A 17,765-nucleotide genomic window follows, 5' to 3' on the forward strand; every position below is an offset into this window, starting at 1 on the left:
GACGTCAGCGTCTTTATTTCCGGTGTTGACCTCTCTGGCGAACTTGCTATTACGATTCGCCCTTTCTGATGCATTTACACACTGACAGTCTACGTTTTCCACCGCTTGGAGTGCTGTCACATATCACAACCTTGAGTTGTTGCACTTTGGTTACTCTAACCGACACTACAGAAACATGTTTTCAGCTCCGGGCCACTCAGTATGTAGCTCTCAGCTACTTAGTTAGCTCCGTGTAGCCGCTAATGAGAGCAACCGGCAGCTTACAGCCCAACCACGGAATGCCCCGGAGAAAGAAAAACGGCCAGAGTCCGGCCAGAGCTCCCGGTGGGTCGCCAGAGCGGGGAAGCCTTGGCCACAACAGGGGTTACTCTCTACCGGCGGGATTTGACGGTGCCATGGCGAACAACTTTCCATCCAGCACCTCGCTGCCCAGCTCCGTCAAGGAGAAAATCGTGAAAAGCATGCAGGAGATGTTCTCTCACCTAGACCCCGAAGTTATATACATCGTGCTGTCCGAGTGTGATTTTAAAGGTGACGTTAGCGCTAAACACAGAATACACTTGTCCAACCTGTTGTGTGTGTGCGTGTGCGTGTGTGTGTGTGTGTGTGTGTGTGTTTGTGACTCGTGGGAATGCTATTTAGTGTAGCTTGCTAGCTGGGTATTTCTGGGCAGCATTTTACTACAGGATATCACTGTATAATGGAGGTCCCTTGTGTATTATTGACAGTATCAGGGGTCTTGGTTAACTAACCCACGCACCCGTCCACTTGTGTGTGTGTGTATACATATATATAAAGATAGATGGATGATGTAATGTTATGTGTTAAGTCTACCTACTTAGCACCAGTAAGTGTCACAGTGACAGGGATTACCCAGAGTGGGCGTGTCCTTACCACCAACTGTGTTGTTGTTATTCTTGTCACTGTAATGGTATGTATGACATTGTGTTCCATTTTCATTCATTGTTGGTTTGTGGTGCTGATAGCATTGCTGTGGTAAAGCTGGTGCGGCTTACTATTATTACTAATAAAAAGCTTTATTTTTTTCTCTCCTTCCACTTTAATGTATTGAAACATTGAATTACGACTTGAAAATTGACCCACTCTTCCTTTATTCTTGGTGGTTCTCGTGGTTTCTTTTTGTGTTCTAGTTGACAATGCGATGGACGCCCTCTTGGAACTGGCTGAGGTCGCAGCCCCCGCAACTTCCCATATCTCCGGCTTCGAGCGCACTGCCGCGGCCCTGCTCAGCCCGTGCCACTCCTCTGGGCCTGGACCAGACTCCTCCAGACCATCCCAGCTGCCCCCCTCTCCTCCTCTACCCACCAGCCTCCTGACAGAAGAGCTGGACCTGCTCGTTGACCAGGAGCTACAGGCACTAACTGCACGGCGAGGCGTCGAGGAAGAGCGCCGCAGCAGCCAGTATTTATCCGTTGGTGCGTCCCTCTCCTCTCTCCCTCCACCGCCGTTCCAGCAGCAGGTCCTCCCTGAGCTGCTTCAGGCCAGCCTGCAAACTGGACCTAGAGGGCCCTCTGGAGGCCTGGCTGAGCATTTCTCCGGAACTTCCTCTCCGCTTGACCGGAGCGTTTGGGAAGACGAAAGCGTTGAGCAGCAGCAGTCAAAGGTGGATTTCACACATCTGATGACCGAGACGTCTGAAGGCAAGCCGAAGCCTGCTCTGGACCTGGCGACGTTGGGGCGTCCCTCGGCCTTCCAGGTGTATAAAAAGCTGCAAGACCCGTCGCATGCTCTCTCAGACGAGGCTGGGGTCGTGCCCTCTGAAGCGATGGTCGGCGGAGCAAGATCCAAGGCGGACACATTGAATCAGGAGTCGCTTGGCTACATGTCTTTGCCCTGGAACATGCAGGCACCGGTGTTTTCTCCCCGCATCCACGGAATCCAGGGGCCGGTCTTCATTACCCCCGTGGCTCAGTTGCCGTCCGTCTGGTCCTGCCAACCCAGGCGTGCCTCTCCCTGGCCGACTCTGGGCCCTGTCAGCCGAGCACCTCTCAGACCTGCTGCTACCATTCCAAAGTCCTGGGCCCTGTCCGCTGCCCCACATCTTCCCGCCCAGCACAGCAGGCTTCGTTTGGAAGGGAAAGTCCTCGTGCTGCTACGCGGTGCTCCAGGATCTGGCAAGTCGACCTTGGCAAGGTAAGAATGTTGAGATACTTGCCAATGGAATAAGAAACAACCATTAATTTACATTTATTGATAAACTAAAGTTTTGTTTTTATCAAGAAAATAAATCACAGACACACCTTTTTCTATATATATATATATATATATATATATATTTAAAAAAAGGTTCCCTCTTGTTTAGTTAGCTTTTTGGAGTGATTATGAAATGTGTGTGTGTGTGTGTGTGTGTCTGATGGGTGTCTGTCTGTCTGCAGAGCCTTCTTAGAGCAAAACCCAGGTGGAGTTAGACTGAGCACGGATGATTACTTCACTCGCCACGGAGTTTATCAGTATGACCCCGCTGCTCTAGGGGAGGCCCATGAGTGGAACCACAAACAAGGTAAGCAATACACACACACACACACACACACACACACACACACACAGTTCTGATAATAAATGATGCAGCAAGTCAAAAGTCGTTTGCGACCTTTTTAAAGATTTTTCATCAGTGTAATTGATTGCCATTGTTTCCCTTTCAAGCGTTTTGTTTCTCTCGTGCCAACTTTATTCCATAGCCAAGGAGGCGTTTGCCAGGGCTGCTAACCCCATCATCATTGACAATACCAACATGCAGGGCTGGGAGATGAAACCATACGTGGCTCAGGTCAGTCCGCTTGCTCCATATACATGAAGCATGGCAACTTGGATGTCATGTGGCTAACGGATTCGGCTGTAGCACCGCTTTCTCTGGAGAGGAGCTCATAAATGACATGTAATACATGACACCGTAAACGGGTTAGGCCACGTCCAGACCCACTTCAGCTGGAGATGCCAGTTGAATTACACTCATGCCTTGTACCTCTTTATGTATTAACAATGGCATAATATATTAGGGATATATTTGTGGACATTGTACACATGACGATGTTATAAACTGTTCTAGGCATTGAAACATGGATACAAGGTGCTGTTCCGAGAGCCGGACACTTGGTGGAAGAACAAGCCCAGAGAACTGGAGAAGTGAGAGAGAAATCATAGTAGCATCTGTTTTTAAACGTAGAATGTCAACTCAATTATTATTTTTTTTGCACATGAAGAGCTGTTGGAGACTATTTAATAGTGTTTGTCTCCATATGCATACTCAGACGTACCACACACAGTGTGCCGGTGGAAAGAATCCGACGCATGCTCGATAACTGCGAGCGCTTCGTCACGGTCCAGTCCATCATGGGTTCACGGATGCCTGAGATGAAACCGCACCTCCTTCTGGAGAACAACCGCGCGCAGTGAGTTTCACCTACGAATGTCTTTTTCAGCGTTCGATTGTATTTAGCTCCACGCTCTCGTGTCACTTCTGGTTGCAAGAAAACAAGATGGCGACGGACGAAATAGGCGAACTCTAGGTTTCAAAAACGTCAGTCCACAAACCAATGGGTGTCGTCACGATGACTATGCCCTCTACTTATGTGCAGTCTATGTTTAGGGCATCTGCTTCGCATCACATTGCGTGAGCATAAAGAAGACCCAGTCGTGAATCACATTACCTGGAGAAGCATGTACTAAATGAATAACTAGTAAGATGTAAAGATTCTCAAAGTCAAGTAATTCAAACAGTAGATTTTAGATTTTTCCTGGGATCACTTTCTGTATGACATTTAAAGACTTTGTCAATGTGGAATAGTGTAAAAACACCACACATGAAATGAACTCTGTGAGGTTAGGAACTAATGTAAAATACATTTTTGACCGACAGTCAACTTGGCATGCACAAGATTTAGATCATTATTGAGAACTTATGAAGTTATTAATGCCAATAGTATCATTATTTACTGCAATAATTTACCTGTACATTTTTCAAAGTTCTAGAAAAAACTGTCTTAGTTAATTTGGAATATACTCTGTGTTACATTTCTTTCTACGGCAGATGGCTCTCTATCACTCTGTTGGCTAAAGTGAAAAATAGTTTTTATAATTAATAGTTCTTTTTTGTTTTTTTAATAAATGCACAGATGCTCAAATATTACCTGGTTAAAAAAACGAAAAACCTTTTGGGTTAAAATAAATGAAAATAATAAATAAATATCATGCTCATCTAATACACATGAATCATCAATCATCATTGGTCTGTTGTGCTCCCATCAGTAGTTATTTTACCATACATATCTCTCTTGTTTTCTACAGGCTGGTGACTTCTAAAACATCTTGCCCTGACCTTGTCGGGCCGCCCGGATTGGCTGAGGGATGTAAGAAATCCCACCCTCAGCTGTGTTCCTCTCTCCCCGACGTGTCATCTATTGGTCGTTGTCGTGAAATGGGAATGATGGAAGAAGGCACCCACAAATCCACAGAGTCCCTCAATTTCCAACCCACCGGAACTCTTACAGAAAACCCTGCAATGTCCGACGGGGTCAACGACATGGATTTGGGCGAATTAGATTCTGAGTTAGACGCCCAGTTAGAGCTGAACCGTCCAATAGGAGATCAGAGAATCCCAGACTGTATTGTGGAATCGGTGATGAGCGAAGATCCTCGCGGGGATGACATGCCCGTTGCTTTCTCTGAATCCATTGCGCAAAGAGTGCGGAGAGAAAGACCGAGCAGGAGGTCTGGTTTCGACCGGTCGGAGCCCGCAGACAGCGAGGCAAAGGAGGCAGAAGGGAGTGAGACGGCAAGGGATGGGGGAGAGAAGGGAAGGCCTCAGATGTTGGATTTTGCAGGAGATTGGCCTTGCGGAGGGTCCCTCGAGCATCAACGGGTGAGGAAAAGAGAAGGGCATGAAGACGGAAACGGGAAGGAAGATGAAGCCGTGCGTACTGATGCTGACAAAAATATAGCGAAGGTGCAGCCGGGACCCGATGTGACGGAGTTTCAGAAGCGTCTTGATCTCATTCAGACGGGAGGAGCCGACATTCGGACGGGCTCTTCCCGTTCGTCCTCGCTTTCCCAGAGCTCTGGGGAGGAACTGGAGAAAGAAGAAGAGGAGGCGGCGGTTAACAGCACCAGAGGTGAGTTACCCGACTGTGTGTTGGACTGGAAGGCGGCTGACTCTTGTAAGGTCAGAGAATCAAGACTTGACGGTTGGGAGGGAATTGCAAGGGATAGGGAAGCCAGACGCACCACAGGAGGAAAGGATAATGTGTTGGAGATCGTCAGCAAATCTGTGGATTTGAAATCAACCGACCCAACGAATCCAAACTCGCCTCTCGATGGTGATTCACTAGTCATCTCCGAGACTGTGGAGGCAGATGTGTGCCATGATGGAGTGGTAAGCCACAATGTCGAAGGTGATGTTGGCGCAGGGCCGGCCGCTGGTCATACTGATACGGACAGGACAGAGGATGGCAGAGAGACTAAAGCTGATGGGAGTCATATTAGCGAGGCGAGTGAGAGTCCTGCGTGGGAGGGCTCTGTGGAGGCCGAAAGCAGTGCTTTCAGTGGAGGCAGTCAGGAGAGAAAGCAGCGCCATGGTCGTAGATCAGGGAAACAGTGCAAACTGGCACTCACCTTCACTCAAAATTGCCCCGCTCCCTCACAGAGTACTCTCGAAACACCCAATAGCTCAGCCCAAAGCGGGAACAGCATTCAGAATAGCACCAACACCGATGTGGAACCTGACTGTAGCCTTAAACCCAACTTTGACCTGTCCAGAACTGACGCACACCCCCAGCCTCCGTCACCGCTTCCCCTGGCAATCCGAGGCAGCCCCACCCAGACGGATCCTCAAGACTTTGCCCTTCTCTGGCGTCTCAATCGGCGAGACAATGCCGGCGACGCAGTCGCCGCAGCGTGCGGCGTCACAGTGCTGTCCGGCGACTCCTCTCGCTTTGTGCCGGAGCTGTCGTCTGCCGTCTCCGCGGCGGTCGCAGTGCACCCGTCCACCCAAAGAGAGGTACCCTACCACGTGGCACACGAGAAGGGCACGCAGGTGGAGGAGAAGGAGCTCGGGGCGACTCAAGACCGCCTGAAGAGCCTGCGTATCCTCAGCAGCCACTTCAAACTGGTTAGTTTTGACACGCTGGAAGATCTGCACGACAAATGCCACCAGGACCTCGAGTGGACGACCAACCTGCTGCTGGACTCCGGAGAGAGGTTCTTCAGAGAGGACGATGGGAAGGAGGAGGATGGTGCTCGGGGTGGAGATGAGCGGAACACATCCGGTCTGTCTGGAGCTTCAGGAAAACCTGAAGGGACCAGGTTATGTCCTAATGTGCTAGTTGAGCATTTCCCTGAAGGTTGGCCACAGGGAGAGCCAGCTGGGTTTAAGGAGGAGTCTGCAGTTAGTGAGTCATATGAGAGCGCCGATAATACCGATGCAGCTGTTCCAGTTAGAAACATAGATCATTCTGATACAAAAACATCTCAAGGGGATCCAAGTGTGCCTCATGCAGCAAGCAAAGGAGAGAAAGGCGGCGAGTGCAAAGCGACATCAGAAGCTCACCCAGAATGCGTTGCTTGGGGTGGAAGCTTAGATGATGGAGTGATAGTTGAAGAGTCCAGAGTTGAGATGGAGGAGGAGATTGCCAGCATGGACGAGGTCCACCGGCTGCTGCTGTACGAGATGGAAAGAGAGGAGGAGGAGAGGACCGGAAGGAGGCACGCAGAGGAGAGAGGGAGCAGACACCTGGACATCCAGAGCGTGGAGCTGAAACTACCCACGGAAGTGGCGCTGCAGCTAATTGAACTGTTCGGTCCCGTCGGAGCAGACCCAGGTAACCAACACACAGGAACCGAAGAATATTTAATACGCATTTAATACTCGGACGACGACGCAGGCCTCAAACCTTCAGTACCAAAAATAATGGAAGTCGTTTTGTGAACACTGAAAATAACCTCTCCCGTCCACAATATTCAGGTGCATGCTCCACTGATGAATATGCAGTGCAGATGGACCTGCACCTGGCCAAACTGCTCCACCAGAAGTGGAAGGAAACCATTCAGGTGAGCTCTTCAAAGCGACTAGAATCAATATGTCTGTGATACTTCCATGCAATTATAAATCTACCCCTGATACTACAATGATTTACTGTGAGTGGGTGTCCGATTGTTCATTTGCCGGGGAATGCTGTTTTACAGGAAAAGCAGAGACAAGCAACTCTTTCCTTTCACTTGCTTGGTGAAAGTAAGTCCTCACACACACACACACACACACACACACACACACACACACACACACACACACTTAGACACAAACTTAAAGGTGCAGTTTGTAAGATTTGGTGGCATCTAGCGGCAAGGTTCCAAATAGCATCCAACTGAAACTTCTCCCGCTGCCGAGCGTGTCGGATGCTACACACAGTTCCTTTAAAATCTATGGAGTATCATTTAATGGTAATGGCAGCATACCTTTTGCTCAGCATATGATCAATACGGCGTTGCATTCACTCACATATACACACTCAGAAACTTCCATGTAAAATGTTTGTTTTCTCAGTTCCGTTGTTTAACCCTGAATGTGCCTCATCCATGTGCTTGTTGGGTTGTTTCACTCTGAATTCAAAAGCCTAGCCTGTAATGGAGGCTGTAATTAGATCATATCCACATTACATCTGTGTGTACAGTGTTACCTCGTATTGTCCCAGTCAATTTAAAGAACAATATTTTTTCAGACATAACATTTAGTTTCACAACCCTTTTTGAATGTGTAGGTTCAGCACACTGGGGTGAGTCACAGGTGGCCCGACCTGGATCACGAGACCAGACACAGCCCACACGGGTCTCGATTAGCGCAGAGGGTCACGCGTCACTGGTCAACCAACTGGAGGCCCGCGGTCAGATGCCGTTCATGGACCACTGGAACGCGCCACACCCCCACGTGTCTCTCAGAAATATCATCAAAGAGGAGCAGGCTTTGCAGGAGAACGTGGAAAAAGTAACACGTACACAGGTATCCATACATATCCTAGTTTGTTCCTCTCTGCACACCACACATCCTGACCCCCTTTCCAACCCTCCTGTCTCTCAGACCAGACAAAGTCGTGCAGACCTGGACCGGCGCGATGGAGCCGCCCTGTTGAATGAGAACCAACTGTTCTCCCTCTTCCCCACCATTGACAGGCATTTCCTCCAGGACATCTTCAGAGACCACAAGTGAGAAAACTGAAAACATCATTTGATTTGGTTGGCAGAGACACCATCTTAAAATTGATAGTACAAACATGCTTTCTTTTAATTTCCTATTGCAAGCAAAAACCTATGTATCTGATGTGTTGAAGCACCGCTCCATACTCCTGACAGACTTGTATACGTGTTTACCTTTGCGTAGCTACAGCCTCACCCAGACGGAGCTGTTTCTCCGCTCTCTACTGGATGAGGAGCCCGTCAAGACAGTGGTCGCCCCAGAGGCTCCGCGCTCCGACCACCTCAGAGCAGCCAGCAAGGAGAGGGAGAAGGTATGTACAGTGGAGCAGAGCAAATCCGTTTCACATCTTTATAACGTATACTATGTTGTCTGGTGTTTGAACCTCTGTGTTTTTATTTGTTTTCCTCACCATATCTTTTTTAGCATTTATTTGTCATCTTTTGTTGTTATTGATTCATTATTACCATACAGGCAGTTTTGTGGGGTCGATCACACTGAGACGCATCGCTGCAGCTTCAAAAAGGCCACGGCAAAGCAGGTTCAGGGCTGTGGAGCGGGGCAGCGTGTACAACCGATCATGTGTGAATAACAGAAATTGGATAAGCCGCTCGCTCAACCGCATCCTTAATGAAATTGTCGCAAAATGAGAATTGAATTCCCCCTTTCCTCTCTCACACACTCCGTAGCTCTCTCACAACCCAACAGCTAGCTAGCTAGATAGCCCGACCGCATCGAAATAAGAAGGGAGTGGTAAAGTAGTAAAGCCCGCCTCTTGCTTGATTTGATTGGCTTCCTGGGCCAAATGTGACATCTACGAGTGGTGCGACACCGCGCCTGGTGCTGAAAAGTTAGAAATATTTTAACTTCTATGCACGTCTTAGAAAAAGAGGAGCGCCAGCCAGCTGAGCCGTACCATGGGAAGACAATAGTTTTGCGTGCAACACGTTTTTAGCAATGTGAGCGACGTCTAAAGCAATAATTCATCGACACTACATCACAAATGTTAAATATTAAATAGTAAATACATTTTTTTTTTAAAGCATGAATCTATTATATGCTGTACTGCCTTATTTCACCTTCCAGTGTTTCTGTCATATATATTTTAGGGTTCAGCCAGCGCAAACCCCCAGCTGTGAACAAAACCCTTTCCCCCTGCTGCTGAAAACAACATCAGAGTGGAAACACTGCATTCTCACTCAGTTTTAGATAACTAGGATGAATCTGTGAACAACAGGGACATATTTTGGCATTTTTTCATTTGCACACTAACAAGAACTCCTGTGGCTTCAATAAACAGTATCACAATATTTAAGTTACTGATGACTTTTTCCACCCTTAGTTCCCTGTCCGTTTCACTCTCTCCCCTTTTTTGAATGTGTCAGAGGCAGAAGCCCCCGGAGGCAGCCGTACCCAACTATCAGGACACAGAGGACCCAGAGTATGAGGACTTCAGGGCCGAGGCCACACAACAGAAGGGCCGACAGCTCGAGTGCTTCTCAAAGGCTAACGAGGCCTATAAGCAAGGACGCAAAGAAGTGGCCTCATTTTATGCGCAGCAGGTGAGGAGCTGAACGTCTTTATGTCTTCATTTCACCTGTGAACCCCTGTTTTTCTGATTTTATCTAATAACTTTGTGGGTAGGGGGGAAATATACTGTTTTAGCTCTAAACTTTTATCACCGAGCTTTCCTCGTATTTGTTTTATTTTGAAGGTTCAGCTCTTCTTTTAATAGTAAATGAGTCTACGCTCACAGTAAAGGAATTTGCATCACCTCTTTTGTAGGGACACCTTCATGGCCAGCGGATGCGTGAGGCCAATCACCGTGCAGCAGTCCAGATCTTTGAGCAGGTCAACTCATCGCTGCTGCCCAGCAACATCCTGGACCTCCATGGGCTGCATGTGGATGAGGCCCTGGAGCATCTGGCCCAGGTCTTACAGGACAAAACCACAGGTAAGGAATAGTACGCCGTACTGTATACACTCCCTTACTATCAGCTGTGTTACTAAACACCAAATCAGGATAGTTAGACTGCGGTCTGAGCTCAAGTAACAAAGACAGCCCTCCCTTGTGTAATGGGCCGGTTCTGTTACATGGATCAGAACATCTAACACGTTAACTGAACTGTATTCTGTGTTGGTGTTTTGTTCGTCTCTGGCCCGTTCCTGTGTAGATTGTGAGCAGGGTCTGTGTCGACCTCAGCTCTCTGTCATCACAGGAAGAGGGAACCACAGCCAGGGGGGTGTGGCCCGCATCCGCCCCGCCGTTATAAACTACCTCACCAACAAACACTACAGGTATACACACACACAAACACACACACGCTCATGCACAACATGCCATTGTCACCCACCTTTTCTCCTATCTCTTCATCTCTCAGGTTCACTGAGCCAAAGCCAGGTCTTGTGTTGGTCTCTTTGAAGTGAGAAGAACCTGGTTTCTGGATTCAAGCTAAAGCTGCTATGGAGGACCACACTCACACACACACACACACACACACACACACACACACACACTCTCTGTCTCTCTCTCTCTCTCTCTCTCTCTCTCTCTCTCTCTCTCTACTTCCACAATGCCACATACTACAGTATGGTACACACTCATCCTGTCTCTTTTCTTTCCCCATCAGTCATATAATCTAATCTTTTAAATTGAGGTGCATTTGAGTTAAAATCATATTCTTAATTTAGATCCTAATAAGAATTGTTGTTCTGTTGTGTTTATGAAAGATAACTCCGTAGGCACGGAATACAAATATGGTATTTTTATGCAGCTGTGAAGCTAGAATGTATGTACATTTAAAAAAAGGTTTTATAGCGCGTCATATTTTTTTTTTAATCTACATTCGTTTTAAAGAGTTTGATAAACACCCGTGTTTTGAAGGCTTCGCATTGAAACAAGACGTTATTTAATCTTCTTACATTCACTGACGCGGAGTCATGTTTGAGACATAATGTGAGGATTTTAGAAAACTTTGAAGGATTGCATGCTGTCTGCTTGGAGGCTTTTTAATCTAGGGATTTAATTGATGCGGCATCTGTTTTTTAAACATATTTTATGCATTTTACTTGATGCTAATTCTTTATTTAATGCAACTTATTTCTAAACCAAATTCTGAGCAGGAGGAGAGGTGTTGTTCTTCTCTTGTAGGGTTACAGTGCGTCTCGCTCAGCAGGAGGTGAGCCTGAAACTCTTCAGATGATCAGAAGGCCAATAAATAGGTTGAACACGGGGCTCTCGTGAGTTCTGCAGCGATCGGTTTCTTTTCTTAGCAGCCGCCTCAGCAACATACTGCAACTGTTCATTTACTTAATACAAATATATTGATATTCAAACTCAGGTAAAAGATTCCACATTGTTAGGTTTCCTCTTTCGAGGCCAGTCGGTTGTTTCCAGACTGTTCCTGGTGGCTTTTTTTAACCCACTGTGCCAAATCCTGTATTCCTCAGGTTTCTACACTATTTGTGTAGGTTTAAAACAGCCTCTGTGTGATATTTTTCATAAAGGTGCAACGACAATGTTGACAAATTTTTACTTGGTGTACATAATGTTCTTGAACACAAATTGTATTTTTTTTATTCATTTGTTCAAAGGTTTTACAGAGAATATTGTATTGTGGAATAAACTACTATTTGTTTACAGTTTAAAACTGTATGTGTATGTTTACGTCAATAGATATGTCATAGTGGAAAACATAACCCTGTGTTACAGCTGTTTTAACAAAACCAACTATTACAAAACATGGAAAACCCGTTTTAGTAATTTTATATTAGTCTGTGTATCAAAAGACCTGCCAGTTTGTGAGTGATATCACGCACATGGTGCCTTTTTTGAAATGCTGATTTACAATGATGTTTTCTACAAGTCAATACAAAGAGATTGTGTTCTACAAAGGATGACTATTGTTTCATAGCTTCCCCAACATTTATACAATAGTACAAAGCTAGATTTAAAAACAAAGCTCTCTCACTGGGACATAAATATTTAATCCCTTAAGCATATTTTTTTTACTGGACTAATATGGTTTGGGAACCCCTGGGAAAAACTGTAGATATAGAGATGACTAAATCCATGTGGCTGGGATGCAGTGGAGGGTAAAAGCATGAATTAGTGCACATTTTAAAACAAAAGGAATGTGTGTTGTGTTGATGGTGCAGCCTGACATTTACTCATTTATATGGTAGCATATCATCACTTTTTTTAAGTGACATCACTTGAGTCAGTTTGTCAGATTTTGAGGGGGCAGCTCCCTCAACAAAACAGAAGTTGCTGCAGGCTAGTTCTCCTCAACAGCTGTGTTGCGTAAAACCATAGACTGTATATAAGAAATCGACGTAGTCATGGTGACGTCACCCATTGGTTTGTGGACTGATGTTTTGAAGCCTCGAGTTCGGAGATTCAGCCGTCGCCATCTTGGATTACAGGCGTCGCCATGTTGTTTTTTCTGCAGCCAATGAACAGAAGTTACCATATTTGGAATGCGGAGGAGTGGCGTAGTCACGCCGTATACGTCTCTGGTAGCAACAGCGACCTGTCAATCACAGTAAGCCCGCCCTAAAGCATACTGTACTTTATGGACCATCATTCACTAAATGAACATCGTGCTGTATTGAAGAAGACTTGAAACTAGAGATTGAGACCATAAACTCATGTTTACAATGTTTAGTGAGGTAATAAATCAAGTGAGAAGTAGTCATTTTCCCATAGACTTCTATACAATCGGGTTTCTTTTTGAAACCGGAGGAGTCGCCCCCTGATGGTTGGCAGAGAGAATGCAGGTTTTGAGACACTTCCGCATTGGCTTCACTCGGCAGAACCGAAGATTGCCACCTGTGTAAAATCGGCAAACCCCCATTTTAACAAGTGAGTTAGAGATACAGAGCATCGTGGTCCACTTTTGAATACAGAGCTCTTTGTGTACCAACATTACCACTGTGATCATGGAAGTGATCTTTAAAAAAAATATTTTATCTTAACCACCTGGGAGCTCTGCTGCTGTGTGAAATGCCTGATAAAATGTTACAAATCCACAACAGAAAAAACCCCACAGCTGCTGTGGGGGAGGCGAGGAGAAAACGAGTCCCACCTCTTCACTCTCAACTAGCGGATGTGTTTTACTTTTCTTCTCTGTCGTACTTTCTCACTTCCCCTCTCTGCTAACTACCAAACTCGGCATCAGGCAGGTGCCAAAATATTTCATCTCTGTTTTAAGTAATACAGACTTTCGAAATGGCGTTTGAGGAAATCTAGTTCGGGAGATAATTATTTATAAAGAACCGTTTCTGGAGTTTAAAGACTTTGTTTTTTTGCGCTTTCTGTTGGGCCTTGAAGGCGGCATCCGCCCGTTGAAGCTCGAGAAGACTGACAAGAAAGGTAATTATCTTGTTCTTTGTCTTGATGCAACACAGTGTTGCTGATGTTACTAGTTCATTCTATTCTACTCTATTCTATTTGGAAATTTCATTAAAACTCCATAATGATGGCAAAACCCTGAATTTATTTCAAAAATAAACCTTTTAAAATGAAGTGAGATCTTCATTAGAACAAAATATAATTGTGAATGAGTAAAGTAATATTTTATTGTATTAAAACTTAAAGAAATGCGTGTAATATGAAGTAAGAAGAGTTAAAAGTCAATCAGTGGAATCGGTTGCACTGAGGGTTTTATGACTTTATTTATTCCTTATTATTTAACAGAAAGCTGAGAGTGACTTTTTCTTGAGAGAACATTTAGAAAGTTCAATTGTGGAAAAAACAACTGATTGACGTATACCTCCATCACGGAGGTCTTTCCATCTGTGTGTCATGGCAGGTGGTTTTGAGGTTATGACTTCTGCTGCTTTTTAATACCGTTGTCAAACTGTTCATTTAATGTGACAGAGAAGTCATAAAAAAACATCAGGAGATTTTGTTCATCAAAATAAAACAAAAAAAACATCAAAATGTGCAACTATTATCACTATATCGTACAGTAACACACAGAGACATCCTCTTCCTTTCTCAGATGTTCGTTTATGGTGGACTGGTTATGAGGGAGACACATTTTTAATAATTAGGGGACAGACAGGTTGTATATGTATGAGCTTGATAATACAGCAGTAATGGATATATTGTTAGGGATCAAGCTGTGAATTCTGGGGCACACCCAAACACACAAAACCGTTACTTCCGTATTTAATCAGTACTTATTCAAACATCTAATGTTTTCCTTTTTGCAGTAAATATAAAACATGTCTGTTACACAAATAAAAAAATGATGTCATCTGCCAGTTGCATTACTCTGGCGGTTGACTGTTCAACAGATATTTCTTATTCGTTATACAGACCGTATTAAGAGCCACGCTGCGCGGCTATTGGCGTGAAGCTGCATGTTGTATGAGGAGAGACTGGGGAGACTTCATGTTGGTGACATGTCCTCTCTTCCTCAGTAGATTTCCATCCTCATCTCTGAGAGGTCCGATGTGTTTGGACAGAATGTCGGCCGGAGGACAGACGCCAGACCGTGCTGCAGAGACCCGGAACCAGCTAGACGAGACGAGGGGGCCTGGAGACCGAAGACGTCACGTGAGGCGTGCGTGAAGCTCACCGTTGGACGTCCGCTGACTGTACATACCTAGTCCATACCAGAGACGTTTAAGGACTCTGCACAGAGAGATCTTGTAGGTCAGGTCACCGCTGGAATCTCCAGGAATGGAGTTACTACCTGCCGTGAAAACGACTACCTGAACACGGGAGCACAGCACACACAGAGTTATCGGTCGTTGTTGACTACCCGGTGAACCCTGTGCCTCTGAAGCTCCAGAGAGACGACCCCTGAGACCTCTTCAACGGGACCACAGCCACCTAGAGGCCAGAGACTGTCGGAGGCGGCCATGAACGACGTGGAGGAGATGTCGGTGAAGTGCGTCCTGGTTGGGGACAGTGCCGTGGGCAAGACGGCGCTGCTGGTCCGCTTCACCTCAGAGACCTTCCCGGAAACCTACAAGCCCACGGTGTTCGAGAACACGGGGGTGGAGGTGTATATGGATGGAGTTCAGATCAGCCTGGGGCTGTGGGACACGGCGGGCAATGACAACTTCCGACAAATCCGCCCGAGGTCCTACCAGCAGGCTGACGTCGTCCTCGTCTGCTACTCCGTGGCCAACCCCAACTCGCTGGCGAGCATCCAGCACAAGTGGATCGCAGAGGTCCGGGAGAACCTGCCCAAGGTGCCGGTGCTGGTCGTGGCCACGCAGACGGACCTGCGGGAGACGGGGGCGCACCGGGGCAGCTGCATCTCGGCGGCGGAGGGGAGACGCCTGGCTCATGAGGTCCGCGCCAAAGGCTACCTGGAGTGCTCGTCCTTGGGCAACCGCGGCGTGCAACAGGTGTTTGAGTATGCAGTGCGGACGGCCTTGAACCGGGCCAGGAAACAGGCCAGGCGACGGATGTTCGGCATCAACCAGTGCAAGGTCTTTTGACCTTTGACCTTGACTTGGCGGGCACCTGAGATGACTTTTGACATAATGCGTCTTAGTGTACTGTTCACATTCAGCGGGGGCCCAAAGCTGTATTCCTCTTACATACGTGTGGTTCTTCTTCTACAACTAAGAGACTCCCTGAAACTCACACCATATTTAAAAAGGAGAACTTCTAGTTCTACTTTGGTGTGATCCAGAAAGAGACGTAGAAAAGAACTTTGATTCTTCTGATCCGTCTGTGAAGTGAACCCCCCAGCACGTCTCATGGTTGGATTTCAAACGGGGCATCAGAGATGTTTCGTCGTTCAGAAATACTCCATTAAGAACTTTTGCTGTGAAGAATAAAGCACTTAAAGCTTTAATATTGAAGGTGCACGTCATTTCTTAAAATCCTTATATCTCATTTTGCGGTTGGATCAGCAAATAAACTTTAGAATCGCAGCGTAAAATGAATAAGTGTACTTTTACTACCACAGATAAAATGACACAACTGGGTTTTGAAGTTGAATAAACTTTTTACAGATTTGTCAAAATCAAACAGTTTATTCTTATGCTATGAGTATGAAGTCAGTAAATAATGGTGAGTGCATGTTGTCAGTAATTATTTAAACTCTTCAGCATAAGCCGATTGGGTCCATATGTGGTGCATAGAGCTCTACATATAATATATTCTCTATTATTGCTCCAGAAAGGATAATATTTCATAAGACCAGACCAGGAAATAAACCGCCATAGGTAAAGCGCTTTATACGTTTCTCTAGATTATAAATGCATTATATATATATATATATGTCAAATCTATTTGGAAGATACATATTTGTATTCTTTGAAATGTTTACTCAGACATTAAATTTGACTAATGCACAATCGTATTGATATACACAAGATAATTGATACCTTTATTTTGTATTATTTTTATTTTAGTGGAGGATCCAAATTTCTTTTTAATTCTATAATAAAGTAAAGAGACATGAAACATCAAAATTGTCTAAAATGTTCACATTTTTACATTTTATTTAAACATATGCCACATGTTAGCGCCAACTGGATTTTTTGTGGATTGTAATTTTTTTTATTTAACTGTATACCTCCTTTTAGAAAATATGAAAACAAATACATGACCTGCTACCTATGTTTCTTGCAAACGTTGTCCATGAATCAAACCTAAGGATGCAACACACGGAAACAGTATTGTTTAATTTATAAAGAAGCGAATAAAAGACTGGGAAATCATCTACAAGTGTTTGAAATATTTACAGTCACTTTCCTCTATAATGGCTGTGTCAGCTCCTCTTTGGTTTCCTTCTCTATCTGTTTGAGGGAGTTTACATTAGATTTGAATTAGAAGTGAGCCTGTATTGAAAAGTGTGCATTCATTATGAAAGCACCCTTTTCTTGACTTCCATTTTGTCTGACCCAAATAAACAAATAAACACGGTGTAATTTAAAGACTTAGTATGTGAACGTCCCGTCTGCTTTGTATGTGTAGTCTCATATTATCATGGCCACTTTAAATAAACATATTTCATAGAGTATCATACCATTTTTCTGATGTACGTTCTTCTATTACATGTATATCACATAGACCTAATCGGACTAAAAAGCAAGTAATATCTGTCTGTGTTCTTCACATATCTCGAGAACAGCTCATCTGATCTCCTTCACGCTTGGTGGGTGTTTTGCCGGGGACCTCATTGAGTGCTTTGTCGAATTCGGTACAATTTGGAATCGCGCTATATTGCCATACTAACTTACAACTTTAGCGTTGGTTTTGTCAAAGCGTGCGACTAATACACGCCTGTTTGGAAATAACGTTTGCTTCGTGTATTACACCGATGTTTCTGACCTATAGGTTTGATTTTCAGAGGTGGATTTAGTGATTTGCGGGCCTCAGGCAAACGCTGCCTTGTTCTACTTTTCTCTAGATGGGAACGTTGGTATTTGCATTGGTAGAAGATGTCTAAAAATTCTTAAAGTAAAACTATTAACTCGAAGTAGTGAAACTATTACAACCGCAGAGTAAAAGTCCTGCATTCAAAAGTTATGTTAATGTTAATGTACTTTGAATTTACTTTACGTCTGTTGGACGTGGGAGCTTTCAATT

The 17,765-nt window shown here is 45.1% G+C and overlaps 2 protein-coding genes across 4 annotated transcripts; both read left to right on the plus strand.

The window, feature by feature from the left end:
- The first annotated feature begins 105 nt into the window (after positions 1-105).
- n4bp2 (NEDD4 binding protein 2) lies at positions 106-11,850 on the plus strand. Of its 2 annotated transcripts, none has more exons than XM_076091003.1 (16): positions 106-531; positions 1,152-2,154; positions 2,397-2,521; positions 2,700-2,788; positions 3,068-3,144; positions 3,270-3,410; positions 4,306-6,833; positions 6,977-7,062; positions 7,198-7,243; positions 7,770-8,008; positions 8,087-8,211; positions 8,387-8,513; positions 9,586-9,762; positions 9,986-10,154; positions 10,375-10,498; positions 10,582-11,850. In XM_076091003.1, the coding sequence occupies exons 1-16, from the start codon at positions 243-245 to the stop codon at positions 10,625-10,627; spliced, it is 5,391 nt and encodes a 1,796-aa protein (XP_075947118.1). In that variant the 5' UTR covers positions 106-242; the 3' UTR covers positions 10,628-11,850. The 2 variants fall into 2 exon arrangements, with proteins under 2 accessions (XP_075947118.1, XP_075947119.1); XM_076091004.1 differs by having other exon boundaries at positions 7,770-7,993.
- Positions 11,851-13,300: 1,450 nt separating this feature from the next.
- rhoh (ras homolog family member H) lies at positions 13,301-16,894 on the plus strand. Of its 2 annotated transcripts, none has more exons than XM_076091006.1 (2): positions 13,301-13,574; positions 14,630-16,894. In XM_076091006.1, exon 2 carries the CDS (start codon positions 15,074-15,076, stop codon positions 15,659-15,661), a length of 588 nt encoding a protein of 195 aa, XP_075947121.1. In that variant the 5' UTR covers positions 13,301-13,574; positions 14,630-15,073; the 3' UTR covers positions 15,662-16,894. The 2 variants fall into 2 exon arrangements, with proteins under 2 accessions (XP_075947121.1, XP_075947120.1); XM_076091005.1 differs by having other exon boundaries at positions 14,633-16,894.
- Positions 16,895-17,765: the final 871 nt, after the last annotated feature.

Source organism: Anarhichas minor, unplaced genomic scaffold, assembly GCF_050575085.1.
Source record: "Anarhichas minor isolate MPS153535 unplaced genomic scaffold, ASM5057508v1 ptg000014l, whole genome shotgun sequence".
In the NCBI taxonomy this organism is placed as follows: domain Eukaryota; kingdom Metazoa; phylum Chordata; class Actinopteri; order Perciformes; family Anarhichadidae; genus Anarhichas; species Anarhichas minor.

Bases quoted from the DNA above. Each gene is read 5' to 3' on its own strand.
- rhoh (XM_076091006.1), top strand. From the start codon at position 15,074: ATGAACGACGTGGAGGAGATGTCGGTGAAGTGCGTCCTGGTTGGGGAC.
- n4bp2 (XM_076091003.1), top strand. From the start codon at position 243: ATGAGAGCAACCGGCAGCTTACAGCCCAACCACGGAATGCCCCGGAGA. The intron at 8,212-8,386 runs GTGAGAAAACTG...ACCTTTGCGTAG, and splicing joins GACATCTTCAGAGACCACAA to CTACAGCCTCACCCAGACGG. The intron at 9,763-9,985 runs GTGAGGAGCTGA...CCTCTTTTGTAG, and splicing joins CCTCATTTTATGCGCAGCAG to GGACACCTTCATGGCCAGCG.